Genomic DNA, 21,281 nt, shown 5'->3' with positions numbered 1-21,281 from the left:
GGCGATGGTGCACTGGTCTGTGTGCGGCCCTGACTGTATGTGGTGGCGATGGTGCACTGGCTCTGTGTGCGGCCCTGACTGTATGTGGTGGCGATGGTGCACTGGGTCTGTGTGCAGCCCTGACCGTGTGGTGGGATTGTGCACTGGGTCTGTGTGCAGCCCTGACTGTATGTGGTGGCGATGGTGCACTGGGTCTGTGTGCGGCCCTGACTGTATGTGGTGGCGATGGTGCACTGGGTCTGTGTGCGGCCCTGACTGTATATGGTGGCGATGGTGCACTGGGTCTGTGTGCTGCCCTGACTGTATGTGGTGGCGATGGTGCACTGGGTCTGTGTGCAGCCCTGACTGTGCGGTGGCAATGGTGCACTGGGTCTGTGTGCGGCCCTGACTATATGTGGTGGCGATGGTGCACTGGGTCTGTGTGCAGCCCTGACTGTATATGGTGGCGATGGTGCACTGGGTCTGTGTGCGGCCCTGACTGTATGTGGTGGCGATGGTGCACTGGGTCTGTGTGCGGCCCTGACTGTATGTGGTGGCGATGGTGCACTGGGTCTGTGTGCGGCCCTGACTGTATGTGGTGGCGATGGTGCACTGGGTCTGTGTGCGGCCCTGACCGTGTGGTGGGATCGTGCACTGGGTCTGTGTGCAGCCCTGACTGTATGTGGTGGCGATGGTGCACTGGGTCTGTGTGCGGCCCTGACTGTATGTGGTGGCGATGGTGCACTGGGTCTGTGTGCGGCCCTGACTGTGTGGTGGCGATGGTGCACTGGGTCTGTGTGCACCTGACTGTATGTGGTGGCGATGGTGCACTGGGTCTGTGTGCGGCCCTGACTGTATGTGGTGGCGATGGTGCACTGGGTCTGTGTGCGGCCCTGACTGTATGTGGTGGCGATGGTGCACTGGGTCTGTGTGCGGCCCTGACTGTATGTGGTGGCGATGGTGCACTGGGTCTGTGTGCGGCCCTGACTGTATGTGGTGGCGATGGTGCACTGGGTCTGTGTGCTGCCCTGACTGTATGTGGTGGTGATGGTGCACTGGGTCTGTGTGCTGCTTCCTGGGCTCTGTGAGACTCTCCTCACTGCTGGGCACAGTCGTGGAGCCGGGACGTGGGAGCGAAGCACAGCCCAGAATGTGGAGAGCCTGGCAGCTCCTGCTGGCTCCCGCCCCTCCTTTAACAGCTGCTAGGGCCCACCTGCTGCTCCAGCCTCACCACACACACACACACACACACACACTCATGCATGCACATGTATGCACACACACACACACATCTACATATACACACACACATACTGCATCCAAACACCTTTCCCTGCACTGATCCCATGTGGCTTAGAGAAAGGCTGCCCAGATGCCCAGTGTGGCCTCTGACCCCTCTCACAGGGCCCACTCTTCTTTTCCTGCCGATCTCTGACCCCAGGCAGTAGTTACCTCTGTTGGTCTCACTGCCTCTCTCGCCTGGCAGCTCCTCAGGGCGGCCTTGACCTTGTGCTCACTGCTTATCCCAGCACTGTGTGTGGGGCCTTGCGTCCTGTTGGGTGAGTGAAGGAATGGCTGAGTGAATGGATGTTTTTGGAGGAAGGTGTGGGCATAAGAAAGATGGTTTCAGATGAGGCAGCTGCACAGGCAAGCGCACTCTGGGGGAGATCAGATTGAGGGCATCCAGTGGGAAGTGACGAGAAGTGAAAAGCCGTCTGAAGGAAATGATCCCTCCCGTGTACAGGGCTGTAGCTGCCCCGTGTGCCTCCCAGGGGGAAGTAGAGACAAGTGCACAGGGTCGGGCAGGCCACCAGCCAGCTGGACGGGCAGCAGGTGGAAGGGTGGTCGGGAGCGAGGCCCCGCACAGACCAGGCACCGACTCAGCTTTCAGAGAGGAGGGGTGGGAAGGCAGGTCGGAGTGGCTCGTTACCCCGGGAGAACCAGCCCATAGATCCTCGTGATTGTGGTTGTAGCTAAAGTGTCAAACTGTTGATCCTTGTTTTGTTTTTACTGTTTTTCAAAATTCCTTGTAAATTCTAATTTTAAAATAATAAAACTATTTTGAACAAGTGACGGAGCTATGCGAGGCTGTGAGGAGAGGCATGCCCTGGGAAGGGAGTGGCCGCACACAGGCTGGAAGGGTGAGGTTGGCCGTGGGAGGCATGGCAGTCCTCCCAGTGCTTCAGCCAAGCTGTACCCCCTTTTCCACAAAGCTCCCTGCTGCCCACACTCAGCCCGCCCAAGGGTATTTTTTCCGTTGATTTTTAGAGAGAGTGGAAGGGAGAGAAGAAGGGGGATGAGAGAGAGAGAGAGAAACATTGAAGTGAGAGGGATACATCAATTGGTTGCCTCCCGCACGGTGCCGGTGCCAGGGATCAAACCTGCAACCCAGGTGTGTGCCTTTGACTGGGAGTTGAACCGGTGGTGCTCAGGGCAGCGCTCTAACCATTGAGCAACCGGCCAGGGCTGTCTGCTGCCTTCTTAAATGTGTAGGCTCTGTTAGTACAAGATCATTTCTCAGCCCTGTTGTGGCCGCATGAGCCACCCAGGGCCTGTTAACAGGGACTGCAGAGTGGGGGAGGAACAGGCCAGCTCCCAGCAGCCCTGAGTAAGGAGCCATCACAGGACGGCAGGAGGCACAGGCCAGGGGTGTGCTGGGGGCCTCACGCCCAGGAACTCCCAGGTGGGACTGGTGTGCACGCGGTGGTGCTGGTGGGAAGGAGGAGAGAGTGGGTCCCCGGGAAGCACCACAGCACCCAGGCCAGGGGAAAGGCCTAGGTTTATATTCAGCCGTTTAGAAGGTGGAAGAAGATGCTGAATTGAATCGGGAAGAATGATGCCCAGAGGTTCTAATTCCAGGGCATCCTCCCCGAGGCCGGGAAGTGAATGCTAGGAGTGTCACTTGACCTGGCTGGAGTCGGGTGAGGGGCTGGCCGGAGGCCCGTGCCAGCCGGGGCGGCGAGGGCGGCTCCTGGGCCCTCCTGGGCTCCGTGGAGTTCCTCCCAGGCAGTGGGTCGCCCTGCCCGCCCCACCAGCGGGCCCTGGGAAGTAATGGCAGGCAGCTGGGCCTGGTTTATTTCGGAGGCTGCTCATTAAGAATCCTGTCAGAGCACTTCCCTTCTTTTCTTAGAGCTTCTTGCTTTGGTTCCAAGATTTGTTTGTTTGCTTTTCCTCCCTCCCTCTCTCCAGTCCTCCATTCTATCCCCATCAAAAGAAATGTGTAACAGCGTCAGCGCCTCCCACAGATGTCCCTCCAGGATTCACTCACAGCTGTGCTGTCAGGCCCCAGTTCCCATCCTGGCTCTCACTGTCCTATTGGTGATGAGGGCAGGCTCTCCTGAGGCCACGGGTGAGAGCGCCCCCACTGGAGAGATGAAAAGAGGGGCTGGTCTTGCTGTAAGTGGCAAGGACAGAGGTCAGCGAAGTGTCATTGGGGAGGTCACCTGCTGTCTCCAAACCCCTACCTCTTCACCTGCTTCCTGAAGCACTGCCCAGGTAAACTGGCTTTTCTTCAGCAGGAGACTGTGCTCCTTGTACCGGGACAGGCGCTGACAACGCGGGAGGAGGCTGTGGGCTTTGCTGACAGACTGAGAGCCCCTGTGTGGTCCACTGGGCACCGCAGCGCCCAGGGTGGCGGTGTTGGAGGGCACCTGCTCCTCCCCCTCCTGATCGCTCCCCACACTTCCCCTGGGTGGGGCTGTGGTCACCCCACGATGGGGCTCACCCCGGGAAAGGCGAGGCAGCAAATCAATGAGCATAGCTCTTCTTTGACCAGTCCTCACTGGCCCCTGACGGGCCCATGGCCTCTGCCGCCCGAGACCCACCCGCACTCGCTCCCGGCTCTCATCTAAGTTGCCTTCCTGCCTGGATCCTGGAGCTCCAGGGCCTCCCGGGCCACCCCTCCTGGCCCACACCGCTCCTCCCTGATGGGATAGGCCAAGAGCAGGGCCCCAGGGCCACAGCCGCGCCCCTGCCATGTTTTGTAGTTCTGTCAGTCACTCGGTCCATAAACATGGATTGTGTGCCCCATGCACTGTTTAAGCCCTGGGCTACCGTGACACGCAGGGACTCTGCGTTTTCTGGGAGATCCCAGGGGGATGAAAGTGCCCGGTCGATGGCGAGGCGACGTGATGGAGCGACTTGTCCGCTGCTTTAGGTTGCTGGTCAGGGGGAGCATCTCTGAGGAGGTGACAACTCAGGGCTGAGTGAGGGGAGCCACGCCAAGATCAGGGAAGAACATTCCAGTCGGAGGAACGGAGGTGCAAAGGCCCCACCCGAGATGGGAACAAGACCGCTGTGGTCAGAGGACAGCGCGGACACAGGCGGTGTGCTGTGTCAGGGAGCGGAAGGCGGCTGGAGGGGGTGTAGCAGATAGTCCCCTGGGGCCTGGTGGGCAGGAGGGGGGTGAGGAAGCCTTTGGCTCGGGCGGGGCGAGCACAGCTGGCTGACACTGGGAGGGCACTGCATGGAGCGCGATGGGAGTGGAAGAGGGGGGCTCGTGGGAGGTCACCGGTGACCCCAACAGAAAGGAGGCCCCAGGGGTGGAGGTGAGGCGTCATCCTCCTCAAGGGTTGTTTGCAGGGGGAGCTGCTGGACCACCTGCTGAGGGAGTGGATGCGGGGAGTGGGGAAGGGAGGTGTCCAGGATGGCCGGCCACCAAGCGTTTTGGCTCTAGCGACTGCGGGCTGTGCCGCCATTGGCTGAGAGTGGAGGGGGGACCAGACTTTGCTTTGTTCTGTATGGACCATGTTAGGTCTGTCCTGCCTGTGGAACATCCCCGTGCGGGTGCCGGGCAGCCACTGCTGTCTGAGTGTGGGGCAGCTCGGCAGGCAGCCTAGAGGTTTGCGCATCATTGGTGGCTCATAAAGCCGTGGCACAGTGGCATCTCCTGGGGCCAGAGCCTGACAGGAGCCCGGCCTCGCCAGCCTGGTCCCCACAGGTGTCCTGAGCTCCTAGGCAGGGTGCTGCCTGAGGCTGCTTTCAAGGACGTAGGCCGCAGAGTGAGCGAAAGTGCTCCTGCCGGCCGTGCACCTGGTAAAGCCTAGTGTCTGGGCTGCACAAGGGGCTCCTACAGCCCAACAGTAAGAAGACGAAGATCCCAGTCTTACTAGTAAAATGGGCAAAGGATTTGAATAGACGTTTCTCCAGGGAATATATATGAATGGACAACGAGCACATGAAAAGATGCTCAATATCGTTAGTTGGAGAAATGCAAATCGAAACCATATGAGATACCACTTCACACCCACTGGGATGGTTATAATCTTGTTAAAACGCAAACAATGGAAAATACTGAGTGTCAGGGAGGATGTGGAGAAATTGGAAACCTCTTCTCCTTTGCTGGTGGGACAATAAAATGGTGTGTGGCCACTTTGGAAACAGTTTGACAGTCCCCCCAAAGTTAAACATAGAATTACCGTGTGACCCAACAGTGTCACTCCTATGTGTATCCCAAGAGAATTGAAACGCGGTCCCGGGAACACAGGAGCAGTGGTCACAGCAGCATTTGTCGTAACAGCTGGAGTGGGGGCAACCCAGCTGGTGAGTGGATAAGCTGGCCTGTCCATACATGGGGGATAGTATCCAGGCATGAAAAGGAAGGAGGCGCTGTCACGTGCTCCAACACGGACGAACCTGAGAGAAATCAGACAGAAAAGGCCCCATTCTGTACGGCGCCATACTTCATATAAAATGTCCAAAACAGGCAAATAGATAGAAAGTAGACTGTTGGGTGCCAGGGGCTGGGGGAGGGGAGAAGTGGGACTGACAATGGGTTCAGGGCTTCCTTAGAGGGTGATGGAATGTTCTGGAATTAGATGACGGTGATGTTTGCACAACCTTGTGAATTTGCTAAAAACCACCGAAATAGACCCTTGAAGATAGTGAATTTTATTTAAGTGATAGATCTTAACAAGGATAAGTGGTTGTGGAAGTAAAAGGTAGCACGGACAGAGCGTGAGAGGGCAGGCTCGTCCCACATGCGTGGCTCTGTGTCCAGCTCTGGACCACTGTGAGGCACCTAATGGGCTGGCCCCCCGGGAAAGGGACGTGGTGGAGAGCAGGCCAGACCTCCTGGCAGAGAGATCTTCCAGGGGCTGCAGCTGCTATGCTGCAGACCGCAGGCTGCGTGAGACTGAGCGTCCCCTGTGGATGCGGCTCGTTGTCACTCTGCCCCCAGGGGGTGCGCACCTGGACTCCCTGAGGCTTTGTGGCGGCCTTGTGGGCAGTCGCTAACACTCATCCGTGGTATGTGCGTGCCAGGCACTGCGCCAAGTGCTTTACCTCCGCTATTTTCTTTACTTCTCAAAACAACTTCAGCCCAGCCAGTGTGGTTCAGTGGTTGAGCATCAACCCATGAACCAAAAGGTCACCAGTTCAATTCCCAGTCAGGGCACATGCCCGGGTTGTGGGTTCAATTGCCAGTGGGGGGCGTGCAGGAGGCAGCTGATCAGTGTCTCTCTCATCAATGTTTCTATCTCTCTCCCTCTCCCTTCTCCTCTCTCTAAAACTAATAAAAACGTTTTTGAAATACACAATTTCAGGTTACTACTATCCCTATTTTATAAAGAAGGAGACCAAAGCCCAAAACAGATAAGTGACCTGCTCAGGGTCACACAGCAAGTACTCACTGAATCTTGTACCCCAGCTGCTGTGACTTGAGGGGTAGGTAGCTGTCACAGGGAGGCCTCATGCAGATCACTGTAAGGAGGAGCTCAGCAGCCAGCTCCCAGTCCTTAGAGATGTTCGATGCTCAGCCATCGCTGGGGGGCCTACGGCAGCAGCTGAGATTGAAGGTGGCCTGGATGAGGGATGGGGTGACCACACCTTGGGGCCGGCAGACTTCAACAGAGCAGTGGCTCTTGGTATGTGGATGTGAGTGGGGGCTTGCTGTTTCTGGAAAGCCGGCCCACCATTCATGTACCTCATCCTACCAGCCTTGAGCTTGGACTCAGGCCCAGCCCGAGGGGCTGTGTCAGATCAGGGCTACAGCGGGAACCCCGGTGTCTTCCACACACAGTGACCTGCTGGGGAGTCAGGAGCCCAGAGAAGGCCCAGCTGATGACCAGACCAGGCAGTAGGCAGCTCCCAGGAGACCCAGCCATACTTCGCTCCCGCCTGTGCCAGCACCTCTGACAGCTCAGGGAGTGTCCTGGGTCTGCAGAACCCAGGCCCCGGAGCTCTGAGACCCATGTGCATTTTACCCCAAATCTACTCCATCTGGTTCTCATTTATTTACACTTAAGTCATCAAATGCAATTTTGCAAGCGCCGCTCAATAGCCAAGAGGCTTTTCTGCCTAAGCCTCCCTCTGAAAGGAGCCGGGCAGGGCCGGGCCTCAGCCCCAGGGACCAGGAGGCAGCTCTCGGGGTTGGAGGTTGAATTCAGGCCCGGTGCCTCCGCCTCTGCCCCTGGGCCCATCATGGGAGCTGGGATGCCAGAGCCAAGCACGGAGCCTGACACACAGTAGACTCTTCGTAGCCAGGAGAACGTGGGTGGGGTCCAGGCAGAACACAGCGTCTCTGTTTCAAATCGTGAAAGGTCCGTGAGAAACACAAAGCAGCCGAAGCTGGGTCCAGAAGTAATTTTTAGTTGTTATAAATAACTCAAACCTGGATTCTTGGCCCAAAGTAGGACCAACAGCCAGCTATTAATAAAAACAAACACCAGCACCTCGGGCCAGAAAGCAAGCCTCCTGGGCAAACCACAGGCCGGCCGCAGAGGCCTTTCGGAAGCACAGCAGCCTGCAGCCCATTGGGTCGCTCTGGAGACCCTGCTTGCTGGGAACCAGCCATCCCTGACACAGCCCTGCCGTGGCTGGTGGGGTCCGGCGGCCAGTTTCCATGAGGGGTGGGCACACTGAGCAGAGAGGGGGAGGAGTCCCAGCTGAGGGCTGCGTGCCCCACCCCAGCATCAGACCTGTGCTCACACAGGGCACTGCAGGGGGTGGTGGGGAACCCTGGCCCAGAGTCATCACCGTGGCCACTGGGATTGGGAGGGAGAGGCTGGAGCAGGGTCCAGGAGAAGCATATAGACCAGTGGTTCTCAACCTTCCTAACGCCGCAACCCTTTAATACAGTTCCTCATATTGTGGTGACCCCCAATTTCATTGTGACAAATTGAACATAATTAAAGCATAGTGATTAATCACAAAAACAATATGTAATTGTATATGTGTTTTTCCGATGGTCTTAGGCGATCCCTGTGAAAGGGTCGTTCGGCCCCCAAAGGGGTCGCGACCCACAGGTTGAGAACCGCTCATGTAGACTATGGCTGGAAGGAGAGGCCTCAGCCCCAGCCAGGGCTATGCCAGGGCGTGGAGGTGAGACAGATGGGTGCTGCGTGAGGGAAAATCAGTAGCCTTGTGGCTGCCTGTATATGGGAGGATCAGCGGGAGGGGCTTCACAGACAGCTGGTCCTCAGGCCTGAGTGGGAGCAGAGCAGAGCTGGAGCCAGGTCCCTCTTTTGTCCTCCTGGGCGCCCTAGTCTCCCTTTCTCCCTCCCACCGCCCGTCCTGCCTGGCTGGGCTGAATGAACGCGTGCTCACTGTGCCTGGGCCCTGGCCTCAGGCTGGGCAGCAGCCCGCAGGAGCGTAGGCCGTCTGCCTTTCATCGCAGACCAAACCAGATGATCTGTTTCTGAGGGTCTCCCAGCTCCACCAGCCAAGGGCCCCGAGTCAGGAACCAGCCACAGTTCAGCTTTCTCTGCCTTCCCAGCACCCTTGTCTGCACTCCCCACCACCACCACCACCACCACCGGCCATCAGTCCTGGTGGCACAGAGATGCATTTGTGGGTTCAGGGAGGGAGCACATTTACCCAGGGAGGCTGTGGGCAGGGGGTGACCTGGCTGGTCCAGGCAGAGCCCACGCAGGACCCTTACAGAGCAGGGGTCTTCGGGGACCTTGCTCCTCACTACATCCTTCCGCTCTTTTATTGCCAGTTAAAAGGGCTTCCTGAGAGGAGCCTCCTAGAGTCTGCCCAGAACCCATGGGGCCTCCTCTCTGCTTTGTAGATAAGTCCCTGTGCCAAGGAGCTCTGTGCCTTCTGGGAACACTCAGCTGTGGCCATAAATAAAGATAAGGGACCTTGAGCTGCCAGCAGGGCTCAGAGGAGAGCGCTTTCCTCACCCCAGCTGAGCCCGCTCAGGGACCGTGGCTCATGGAGGAAACAGGCGTGCTCAGTGCACACAGCGGGGGAGCTGTGGAGAGCCCTGCCTGAGCCCTGGGTCCCCAGAAGGAACCGGGACCGTGCTGTGCTCCAGTGCACTGGCCGTGTGTGGTAGTGAGCTCCCTGCCCCTGCTGTGTGCACACACACGTGCGGTTCAGTTCCCCCTGCTGACCTCTGAGCACCCACTCAGCCTGACCCCCCTGTTGGGTGCGGAATAGAAAGGAGACTCAGGTCTGTCCTCAGCCGAGGGGCCTGTGTGTGCTCAGGAGCTGGACAGCGGGTCTGAGGCCTGCCTCCCCTCTGACAGCTGGTGGCTCCGGCTCTCGGGGCCCCAGTGCCCTCCTCTGTGCAGGGGGGTCGGTAGCGCAGCCTGTCCCCCTGGGTTGCTGCAGGGCCCAGTGAGTTGATGCTCGCGAGGCCCCATTCCTGACCCGTCCGAACGCTCAAGGAATGCTAGCTTCGTGTTGTTACTCACAGGCTAACCAGGACATGTTCCTGGTTAGAACTGTTCATGGCGGGGGCAGACCCCCAGGAGCAGACACCACCAGGTGTCGGGGGGAGGTGCCCCCAGTAAAGGCCACACTGGCCCTGGGCCTTTAGGAGCCACCAGGAAGACTTGGTTGAGTAGAAAAGGGTTTCGGAATAATGCCTCCCTGTCCTTCCCCGCTTCCCACCGTCGGCTGCTCTCAGCACGAGCCCCCTTGGCCACTGGAGCTGCAGCAGCGCGGCTTACGGAGTTCAGAGCTCGCCCTCTGCACGCTGACCTTTGAGCTCACCGAGGAGGAATGACCGCCTGCCTCGCAGTCAGCCTCACAGGGAGCTGGGTCTCGGTGGGGAAGTGGTCGGTTTCCCAGAGCCCGAGGGGGCCCAGCTGACAGTTCAGTGCAGGCCACTCTGCGGATCCCTTACCTGCTTCCAGGAGTAAAAGATGCCCGTGTTTAAAAGAACCACGTATAAAGCTCCATGCCAGAGGGAGCGTGCATGAGTGTGAGTGTGTGTGTGTGTGTGTGTGTGTGTGGTGCGCGCGCGCGTGCAGTGGGGGTTGGGCTATTGCCTAGACACAGCCAGTAGCATGTTGCCATTGTGGTTTCATATATTTGCCTGTTAAAGTGACAATACAGACATGGCACATTAAGGTTTAAGAAGCCCTTCTTTCATTAAACAAACTGACAGTGTAGGGAGCGATGGCTTTGGTAATTGAAACATGCTGTGCTGGCCAAGACCAGAGCTCCATAGAGACTCTTCCCGCCCGTGGCCCCCTTCGTGCCAGCAGCCTCTGGTCAAACTGAGTGCCGCCCAGGTCCGTCTCGGGAGTGGGAAAGCCCGCCTGGCAGCCCCCGCCCGGTCACGGCAGCCAGAGGGCAGGGCCTTTTCAAAACCTCCCGTTCTCTGGGCTTTTGAAATCAATTTGTGAGGCCAAAAGCCTGGGCTTTGGGGAAAGCAGTGGGGGGGCGGGGGGGGGGGCCGGGCAGGGGATAGCAGGCTGCCCCGTCCTCCAGCCCCTTCCTGGCCGCAAGGTCTGGCACTGCCGCTGTGAATCTGGGTGTGACTGACAAGGGGACAGGGATTTGGCTGGCAAGGCTGGGGGGGGGGTGGGGGGGGGACAGTGTAGGCTGCACTGTCTGGGGGGGAGGGGCAGCAGTAGTATCGGCGAGAGCCCAGATTTGGGAGTCAGACCACCAGGTTTGACTCCTGCCTCTGTGGAACCTTAGACAGGTGGCTTTGCCTCTCTGTACCTCAGTTTCCTTACCTATTAAATGGGTTCACACCTGGATCTGAGTGACAGGGTTGCTGTGAGGATTAGAGGCGCTAATATAGGTAAGATGCCAGCACACAGGAGAGTCAGGATCAGCTGAACGGCAGCCATGGTAACTGAATCCCTCTGCAGTGACCCTGTGGGATATTGTGTAGTGTGTCTGTGGAGTACCACAGTGGGGTGGATACCGCCGTGGGGCAGAGTCCTGCCGTGTGTAGCTCGGGGAGCCCGCCCCGTGCAATCTGGGGGAGCTGTTGCACCCTCACTTCCAGCTCCTCTCCTCTCTTCCTCTCCTGCAGATGTGGACGAGTGTCAGGACAACAATGGTGGCTGCCAGCAGATCTGTGTCAATGCCCTCGGCAGCTACGAGTGTCAGTGCCACAGCGGCTTCTTCCTCAGTGACAACCAGCACACCTGCATCCACCGCTCCAACGGTGAGTCCGCCACGCTGCCCACACGCCCCACCCACAGCAGCAGGCAGCCAGGGAATGGGCCTTGGCTCGGGGTCAGGCCGGGAGTTTGGTGGTGACCTGAGTGGCTGTTTTGTGCTCTGGTGCTGGTTCTGCATGGGCTCCTCCCAGCGCCTTCCCTCTGCCCGCTCACCAGGCCTGTTGGAATTTCTGGTGTTTTTATTTGGAGACAAAGCGGGGCCACACATGGTACATGTGACCAGATAAACTGTCTTCCTTTCTGGGTTGGGGGCTGGCTGTGGAGGGCCCCATCCTCCTGGTCCCCTTCCCCAAGGGGGGCTTGAGGCCCGAACTGGCTGAGGGACCTTCTCTCAGTCTCTGTGAGTCGGGCAACATCCAGGACTATGGGCTGTGTTTCACCGGGTCACCAGCCCGGGGGCAGTCTTCCTGGTCAGGAGCCTGCTGTCCCCTGGAGGCCAGGTGGATGGCAGCTGGCTGGGGCCAGACAAAGGGACCCGGAAGACTCCTGGCCAGCCTGACTGCAGAGGTAGCCTGGGGACAGCCTGGGCTGGGACAGAGCCTGGCCCCTGCTGATCCCAGCAGGCAAAGGTCCTTGGCGGGGGCCAGAGTTTGGGCCCAAAGCACCAGGGCTGTGAGGCGGGACAGGCTGGCGAGAAGCCAGAACCTGTGTGCTCGGCGCAGAGGGGCTTCCAGACCGAGGGAGCAGCACTTGCAAAGGCAGAGACCTGTGTGCTGAGGATGAAGGCAAGGTCCGGGCCTCTGCAGGCTGGGCTGCAGTGAACGGGCTGCGGGAGGGGCAGGGGCAGGAGCTGGCCTCCTGGGCCTGGCCGTTCTCAGTGGCCAAGGGAGTAGATGTGCAAGGAGGACAGGCCAGCGCCACGATGGGCCTGGAGGAGCCTGACGGGCCCCCCATGAAGCTCAAAGCCTCAGCTTCCTCACCCACAAAATGGCGATGTGTGCTGATCCTACAGGGTCTTTGGGGGATCGACTGAGATCCCTGGTGTAGAGTCCCAGCGACGCTGAAGCTGAAGCTGACAGAGGCTCCACGTGACACGCAGGGGCCCTGGGCAAGATTTTTATTTGAAAGCGGTTCTTCAGAAAGAAAAATAAACAAAAACAGTTAAAAAGTACACAGCCCAGGGTCATTAATCAGAGCTACTTCGCCGGCTCCTTAGAATCCTTAGTGTTTGTTTAGGCGGTTTCCTCAAGGACAGCACGGACTGATAATCCCTAGCAAGGCCATGTCCCCAGCAGGACAGAGGCCGGCCTCGCCGTTTCTTGGCCGCTGCTCCCACCGCCTTGTCCAGATTTCCCCGGCAGCCCATGCGGGCGGCTCAGCTTGCCCCTCATAAGACCTCCCAGCTGTGGGGCTCTGAGGTCAGGCTGCCCCAGATGAGGACCCTGGGCCCAAATCAAGTTTTATAAGAAACAGATTTATGGAGGAGAGAGTGAGGGTGGTGGGAGGGGAGTCCTGCTTCCATCAAGGAGAGGTTTATGGGGCGATCGCTCTGAGCAGGCTGTGAAGTTCCCGAGGTCGGGCGGCCTGAGCCCCTTCCTCAGCGAGTTTGTGTGGGCTGGTCCTTTGAAGAATGGCTTTCCCACGGGCAAGACCCCGGGTGAAGTGTAAGCACCAAGCACTCTTGTGCGAGGGCTGTCACAAAGCAGACCTCAGCCTCAGCCAGAGAGGTGGGGAGGACGCATGATGAGGTGGCTGTTGCGGGGTCCTGCGCGGACTCTGAGCCGAGCGCGCACAGCAGCGTGGCAAGGTGGAGACAGTATGACTTGGTGACGGGTGAGGAGGCCAGAGACTGTCCCGTTAGGGAATTGCCCCAGGTTACACGGTAGGAAGCTGGTAGTCAGGGTTCCAGCCAGGTCACTGGCTGTGATGCGAGGAGGATGTAAGGAAAGAAACAGGGTGGAGAAATAGACAGAAACAGGCAGGCGGTAAAGGCCTCTGAGGAAGCCACACATGAGCTGGAAGCAAATGGCTGGCACCAGTGGCCACAGGAAGGGCTGGGGAGCGTGCCAGGCAGGGAGTGTGCAAAGGCCCTGAGGCGGGCATGGCCCAGGCGGGTGTGACTAGCAGAACGGAGGGTGGGATGGTGGAGCACAGAGAGCCACGGGACGAGGAGCCCAGGATGAGGGGAGCTGGGCGGGACCAGGCCCTGCGAGGCTGCTGTACTGAGGCTGGAGTTTGCATTTCGTGCAGAGGGCAGCCCTGGGAAGCTGGGTGAGCAGAGGTGGGGAACGATGCTGGAGGGGAGAGTGGGGGGCTCCTACAGGAACTGGGACGCTTTAGGGACTGGGCCGCTAACTGTTCAGTGGAGCCTCAAGCCCGTGCCTCGCCCAACCTAAGGCCTGGGTGGCCAGGTCCAGATTTAACTAGAAGCCAGGGATGGAGATTTAACCGGAATTCAGATGTGGGGGCTCAGCCCCAATATATATTAAGCAGCATGGGGATTAAAGAAACCTCTTCCCTCGTTAGGATCTTTGTGTGAATCTCCTAATTTTTAAATCTGAGCAATGAATCCATCTGCAAAACAGCAGACTTCCTGGATACCTCAGGAAGGACTAGTGGTAGCATTTCTGGGGTTCCCACAGGCCGCATGGAAGGTCCGAAGAGACAGGTCAAGTGCACGGGATGTGGGCTGACTGCTTGTTAATCCCGGGGGTGGAGATGGGCCTGGGTGACTGGACTCATTGCCTCTCTCCTGAGCCTCCGTCTGTCGTGACCATTCCTGCAACTGCTGTGATTGTGTCTCAGCCACAGTAATGATGGGTAGCGCGCAGAATCAGGGTGGGCCCGGGCGCTAAGCCCCAGCTTGCTTTGCACCTAGTGGCTTCTGATCCCCATGGCTCCTGAGAGGGCTGATGGGTCCAGAGCTGTTTGGCAATTCAGATTCCTCGTCATCTGACTCTTCCTAAGCCCATCAGCTCTTCAGAGCCTCCCCTGAGCAGGAGGAGCACACAGGCTGGTTTTGATTAGAGGTGGCTGGATGCATGGGAGAGGTCAGGCAGGGTCAGCCAAGGCCCCTGGCTGAGCAGTCAGGTCACAGGGCTCGGCCCTTCAGAGTAGTCCTACTTCCCAGGTGCCAGCACAAACCCTGGCCCAAAGCATATGGCTCTGGCCGGGCTGGGGTTGGGAGCTTTCGGGTCTCGGCCGTCCTCCATCTCCACTGCGTGGCCTCTGCGTCACTCCTGCCTCTTCGGGGCTCCTGGTGTGTAAACTGGGACCAGTAAGCCCTCCCAGGGGGTGAGAGATCCTTTCGGGGAAATGCTTGAGCGGTCAGGCGAGTGGCTGCCTGAGGATAGTGACTCATGTAAGCAGCTTCTCCAGAACTCAGGCCATTCTCCTGTCCCTGCGCTGGGTGGGAGGGGACCCAGACCTCTTGGCATCTGTGGCTCGTCTCCCTCTGCTCAGGGCTTCCAGGCACCAGTTCTGGCCCATCACAGCCCACACTTGCCTCCTGCTCAGCCCCTGACACAGCAAACAATGCAGTCCCTCTTCGGTCCCACAGTGGACAGGCCACCAAGGAGGCAGCACCTTTAAGCTGCCTCCCTCTCACATGCTACACTTTTCTCTGAAACTCCTGTCATGTCCATGCACTCCGTGTGGCGTGGCATGGTGCTGGGTGGTCAGTGTGGGGGCTGAGCAGCAGCCTGTTCAGGTCAGAGGGAACCGGTTCCGCCTGGGGGCTGTGAAGAGGGGGCCAAGGAGCCCTGAGAGCAGGGGGCCGCTTAGGTGGCCAGCTGAGCATGGCCTGGGACTCTGTGGGGATTGGGTGGCTGGGTGTTGTGGGGAGGAGAGGGTGAGACGCCGGCTAATCCAGTGGAACCAGGCCTTGGTTGAAAGTAATGGACTGAAGGCAGCTGACCTTGGAAGCCACGTTGGAGTAGGGCTCTGAACAGAGAGGCAGAACCCGCAGGCAGCCGTGCAGTGACACCCACACAGCCACAGCACGCCCCTGGCCCTTGGGGCTGAGCCCACTCCTCAAAGCACACCCTATCTTGGGACTGGCTGGGGGAGCTCCTTGGCAAAGGTCACTGGGGAGTTTGGGGACTCGGGCCCCTGGGATGGGTCAGAGCAGACAGCCAGTGGGTCCCAGGATGTTGCCCTCTCTGCCCTGTCTCTGCCCTTGTCCTGGGCCCTCCCCACTCTCCTCCAGCCTGGTCCTGGACCTTCCTCTGGACTTTGTCTTCCATCGGCTGCTCCTGCTCCCACTTGCCCTTGGCCTGCAGGCAGACAAGACACCACCCTGGCCTCCCCCGCTTTAGCCCCCATAGGCCACCCCCACTCTTCTCAGCTCGCAGGTCTTTACACTCCTGACCACCTGGATGTCCGCAGCTTCCCTGGGGAATAATTCAGGTGAGCTGTCATCCCCGTCGCAGGAAGGAAAACCTAGCGGGGCCACACTGAGGGGCAGCATCCAGCATGGGAGACCGGTTTCTGATGACACAGCCAGTTCTGCTCCACCCACCGCCAGGCTCGAATGAACCAGCCCATAGACAGAGACCCACGGGCCCTCCCGAACTGCCCCAGCCACATGGGACTTAGGATCCTGCCAGTATGCCTGGCGGATGGGTGCCCCCACAACGGCTCCTACAGGGCCAGGGACATCCCCTGCCCCGTGCCAGGGCTTTCCGTCATCAGCTGTGGGTGCTGGGGCCTTTGTGGGTGTATGTGGCTGGAAACTCAGTTTTCAATGGGGTGAACCGGTGTAGCCACGCCCCAACCTCAGGGCTGCCCTCCAGCTGCTCCTCAGGGTGGGCGGGCCAGGCTGGAGGTGAGGGTCTCGGGGTGTGCAGGTTCCCCTCGCCCCTGCCTGCTGCAGACCAGGTGGGCGGGAGAATAAACAGCTCACCCACCGAGCGGGAAGATTCATGTGCCGCGGGAGAGGGCCTGTCCTGGACCTACAGCCGGAACGGCCCTCGAGGCGGGGACAATAAATCCAGCCCATTATTTTTTACGAGCCTCCCACCCCATAAACAACTCCTCTGGCTGTTGTGAGCCAGCTCCATGCCCTTCTCCTGGCCTGGCCTCCAGCCAGCCAGGCCAGGCCGCCCCGCGGGGACCCCAGGCCTTACTTCTCGGGTTAGTCATGGGGCTTCCCGCACGCTGCAGACCCTCGGCCCCCCCCGCGTGTGGAGTACAGGGCAGAGGGCCAGCCCCAGGCCAAGAGGTAGTTGACCCTGGCCCCGGCTCTCTTCTCGGCCACAAGTCCTAGGGCCTCAGTTGCTTACCTGTATAATGGGACAAACAGTATTCAATATAAAACTGTTCATGAGGATTGAAAGGAGATGATACATACACACGGTGTCCCCTGGTGACTGTTAGCTGTCACTGGGCAGCACCATGTGCCACCCCCTGTGCCCAGACTTTGACACAAGCCACCAGATCCTGAGACAACCTTGCGCCACAGCTGTTACCCCTACTTCGCAGGAGCTAAGAGGCAGAGCTTTGTCCATGGTGAGTAAAGAGCACAGTCAAGATTTGAACCCTGTCTGACCGGCTCCTGAAACCAAAGCCACTGAACGAGCAAAGGGATGGAAGGGCAGGAGCAGGGGTTGCCGAGCAGCCGGGAGCCCCTCGAGGCACACGCCTCACCCTGCCACTGAGCCTCCGGGTCTCCCTGTCGCATCCCATCTCCAGATGACAGCCAGAGCCACTGTTGTGGACATGCTGGCCCTGTCACCCCACTCAGGACCTTTCACAGCTCCTCCCCACGCTGTGCACATGGTGGCGCATCACAACACACTGTCTCTCCTGCCTGGAGCACTGCCTTCCCCGCCTTCCCCAGCCCCCACTGCCTCTGTTCTCCTGTGACCAGGGAGCCCTGTTTCTGTGCCGTTTCCGCTGCCTCAGTGCCGTTTGCAGCCCCCACTTCCCGACAGCTCCTCACCCTTCAAGCCCAGCGTGCCTGCCCCTCCTCTGTGAAGCCCTCTCTGCCTCGGGCAGGCACCGCGTGGCTCGGAGGGACTCGCCCTCTTGTGGGGACCGGTGTGCCAGCTCCTGAGATGGGCGCACGTGTGTCTCACGGCCAGCACAGGGTGGAGCAGAGGAGGCTGCCAAATGGAAGCAAGAAGGGCACTGGGCTCCCCGCAGCGCCCGGAGGACGATCCCAGGCTGCAGGGGGCCGAGGTCTGGCTGGGCGCCCGGCCTGGGCTCGCTCCACCGCTGCGTGCAGCCTGAGGTCAGCTGAGGCCTCGCCCGCAGTGGCGCCCACATGTGTCCCAAGTTCAGAGACTGCCCGGCTCACGCTCCCTGCCTCTGCGTGTGCTGCTCCCTCTTCCGGAGCACCTCCCTCCCTGCAGACTCCTGTTCCCAGGCCCACGCCAGTGCTGACCCATTATACCACCCGTGTGTTTACCTAGTGAGGGGACAGCCGGCAGTCTGCCCAGTGGGAAGATGTGGCCGGAGTCCTATACGTTCCCAGGCAGGGCTGTGCCTGCCCTCGATACTCGCTCTGGGGAAGGGAAAGGTTCTCAACGTTTATTGATGCCTGCGTGTCCAGGCCCTTGGCACCCTTTCATCCCCCAAGGCCCCTGGGAAGTCACAGTGGCCACCCCTTTGTGCATACAAGGGAACGCGGTGTAGGGCGGGCACCAGGAACAGCTAGTTTGGGATGGAGCCAGGAGCCACCGTGCTCTTGTCCACAGCACGGGATGGGCGTCGGAGGAGAGACACCAGCCTGGGCCGGGGGAACTGCTCGTGTCCTTCGAGACTCTCCCGCTTGCGGCCCGGAGTTCTTATTGCCGCCTCCTCCTGGTCCCAGGGGTGTCTGTGGGAATGCTCTCGAGGCCCCCCGTTGGGCCCTCCTCTAGTCACCTGTGGGAGGGAGAAACAGACTTGTCCCTGGTCACGGGCAGGCTGACTTCCCCCACGGCTTCATTCAGGGTCCCTGTGGAGGGACACCCATTTAAACTTGGGTTTCAGATAGTAAATCCTCTTTCAGTGTAAGTATGACTAAGGCAGCATTCCGGACATGTTTATACTCAGGAAGTACCTGCTGTTGACCTGAAATCCAGCTTTACCCAGGCTTCCTATGTTTTATTGCTGGATCTGACAGCCCTTGTAGAGGGAAGGAGTGAAAACTCAGAGGCCAGCACGTCTGGCCGGCCTCTGTGTCCCAGCCACTTGGGCCTCGGGGCGTGGACGTGCTCCTGGTGCCGCCTAGTGACCAGCCAGGGAAGTTCAGGGCGGAAGGGAGAGGATGGAGGAGTCGGAGGGGCGTGGGTCCAGGGTGAGGTGAGGCTCTGTCGGGACCAGCACAGAGTAGGCCAGTGCAGAGCGAGGGGACTGGGCACCCGCTGTGTCACGAGGTGGCTGTCGGAGGGCCCTGAGCTGGAGCCATCGCCTCTTTACACCCTTTAATGCTCTTCCTCCTCTTCCAGGGAGGAAACTGAGCAGGTTCCAAGGCCACACACATTACACGGCCGGATGGGGCTGTGAGGCAGCGCTGGTGGCACCTTCCATGGCATCTCCACGCTCGCCTGCCCAGACTGCGTGTGGTCCTCAGCTGTCGGACAGGCTCCCTCCCTGCTCATGGAGGCCGCTTTCCGGGGGTCCCGGGGCCAGGACTAGGCAAGGCACCAGGGTGGGAGCCATGTGTCCATCCCTGTTTTCCGAGAAGGCAGGCCAGTCCACACCCCCTGCTGTCATCTGGGACGTCAGGAGCCAGCACATCTCAGCTCTCCCCACGTCCATCTATCATGTACACCGTGCCTGTCCACCAGTGAGCGGCCGTGGCGGTGGACTTGGTCGCATCTGAAATGCACCCCTGGCGAGGAGGAGGAGCAGAGCAGAGGCCCCTTGAGGGCCACTGAGGCAGTCGAGTGAGCATTTGGCCAGGGGGCTGGGACCCCTTTGGGCCTGCTGTTGGAGTGGCTGGGGGTCGGGGAGAGACCTCTCTGAGCCTCAGCATCAGCACCTGTCAGGGACCTGCTGATGCCACCTGGCACTCAGTCATGAAGATGGTCAGTTCGGGTTGTTTGCAGAGCCTGGCCCAGGTCCTGGCGCGGAAGAGCTCTGGGTGAGAGGAAGCCCACAGTCCCAGTCGCTCCCTTTTCCCAGGCGGGGCTCCCCCTAGGGATGCAGCTGGGGTGGGCGGGGCTCATGGTCGGCTGGAGGTGTTGTCTGGGGCAGCCAGCTGCTGGCACCCCAGCCAGGCCTGGAATTTCCCGGAGGATGTAATTTGGGGCGCAGGGTGGGAACAGAGACCTGTTTCTGCGAAAGCCTAGGCATCCTAATTCGAGGCCATCAGAGCACCGTCCAGGTGCAGATGCTGCCAGAGTGCAGGAGGGGACGGAGGCAGATCCGCACCGGCGGGCAGCAAGGGCCTGGGCCTGGGCCTGCAGACAGACGCTCCCTGCAGCCTGATTGCCTGGAAGCCCGGGCTGGGCTCCTAGTCTGACCTAGGGACTTGCAGGAAGGGTGGAAACAAGGAGGGCCTCCTAGAAGAGGTGACACCCAAACAGAATAGCAAATAACCAGTAGGAAGCTGCCATTCGAAGGAGGGGGGGTGCCCGGGCAAGAGGAAATAGACTTCCAAAGGCACCAGGTGAGGAGGAGGGCAGGCTGAGCAGGCCACAGGAGCGCGTCCCTGTTGCCAGGGCCACAGCAGGCGTGGGGACAGGAGGACCTCGAGTGCCACACTGAGAACTTTAACCCAACGCAGTGCGCCCTGGGTGGGGCAGGGCACACAGAAGGCTTCTTAGCAGTGGAAAGACAGTCTGTTTATATTCTAGAAAGTTCCCTCTGCAGCTGGAGAAGGGCAGGCCTTTGAGTCGGAGGAGCAGGGGTCTGGTTTGGTTCTACCCCGACCTGCTCAGGGGACCAGGGGCACATCGCTGAGGCGCTCTGCACTGCTCTGGACAGCGAGGATGAAGCTGCCTCGCTTGCAGGGTGGTCTGCGAGGTCGGCGTTCTCTGTGCCAGGCCTGGGCTGGGCTGGGTGCTCGGGATTGAACAGGCATGCCCCAGCCCTCGGCAAGCTTGTGGGAGGGTTCCGGGGGCACCGACAGGTCACCCTCTGACTCAGGGAGGGCCAGGCGAGGAACTAGGTACTTCAGAGAAGCAGGCGTTGGAGACGGGCTTGGGGAGACTGAATGTGGACGTGTGGGCGGAGCCAGGCAGGCCAGGGGCTGGGTCATCCCAGGGCTCCACGCAGAGATGGGGCCGCGGGGCTTCCCTGCCCCTCCCCCGCACGAATGGCCCGTCGCCTTCTTGGGAGCACAGGCCCCACCCGCTGTCCTACTCCCCGCTGTCCTACTCTGTGTCCCTGGGGAAGTTGCCAAGCCTTTCCCCACCTGCTCTCCTCTCTCCTCACCTGCAGAGTGGGGGTATCAGCACCTCCTGCGCAGAGTGCTCCTGGGGCTTAAAGGAGATCACTGTGCTCAGCCTGCAGCCCAGAGCCGCCCCATCTGCCTTCCTTCAGGTCCCCCCAGATCCGCCCCTCACCGCACCTCACCTCAGTTTGACCTCTCTCTGGTGGCTCTGGGAGAAGGTGATGTCATCGTCATCTCCCACCAGGCCCGTCCCGGTCCCCGTGCTGTTCCTGCGCCTTTCCCGAGGCGGGACCTTTCCGGCGCTTTCCACTCCCCCCACAGCACTCGGGGGTGTTTGTTTTCCTGCGTAGCCTGGGCAGCTTGCTGACGGGCCATTCCTGCCACCCCCACGGCCGCAGCCTCTTTCTGGGCTGCCTAGTTTTCTATCGATGAGGTGGGAGTTGGGGAGGCGGGGGCCTAGCAAGGTGATTGTTCTTTCCTCCCTGCTCTGCTGTTCCCACTTGCCTTCCCTTCCCGGATGTGTAAAGGACATGGATACAGAAAGTGATGTTATTGATGAAGTCGCCATAGCAACGACCCTTGGGAGGCACACATTCCAGCTTTGTTATCCTGGGGGCAGTGAGAGAGACTGCTCCTCATGCAGACTGGGCGCACCCCCGCCGCCC

At 59.8% G+C, this 21,281-nt stretch overlaps 1 protein-coding gene across 2 annotated transcripts in view; it reads left to right on the top strand.

The window, feature by feature from the left end:
* Positions 1-21,281, top strand: part of SCUBE1 (signal peptide, CUB domain and EGF like domain containing 1) — a 99,321-nt gene that overhangs the window by 35,199 nt on the left and 42,841 nt on the right. For both annotated transcript variants that reach the window (XM_070411262.1, XM_070411261.1), the window contains exon 4: positions 11,201-11,335. In XM_070411262.1, coding sequence (XP_070267363.1) covers positions 11,201-11,335 — 135 coding nt within the window. The remainder of the gene's footprint in view (positions 1-11,200; positions 11,336-21,281) is intronic.

Source organism: Myotis yumanensis, unplaced genomic scaffold, assembly GCF_028538775.1.
Source record: "Myotis yumanensis isolate MYYU_CA2020_CCGP unplaced genomic scaffold, mMyoYum1.0.hap1 SCAF_3, whole genome shotgun sequence".
In the NCBI taxonomy this organism is placed as follows: Eukaryota; Metazoa; Chordata; class Mammalia; order Chiroptera; family Vespertilionidae; genus Myotis; species Myotis yumanensis.
The sequence above is the reverse complement of the archived record's forward strand: the minus strand, read 5'-3'. Positions and strand labels throughout refer to the sequence as shown.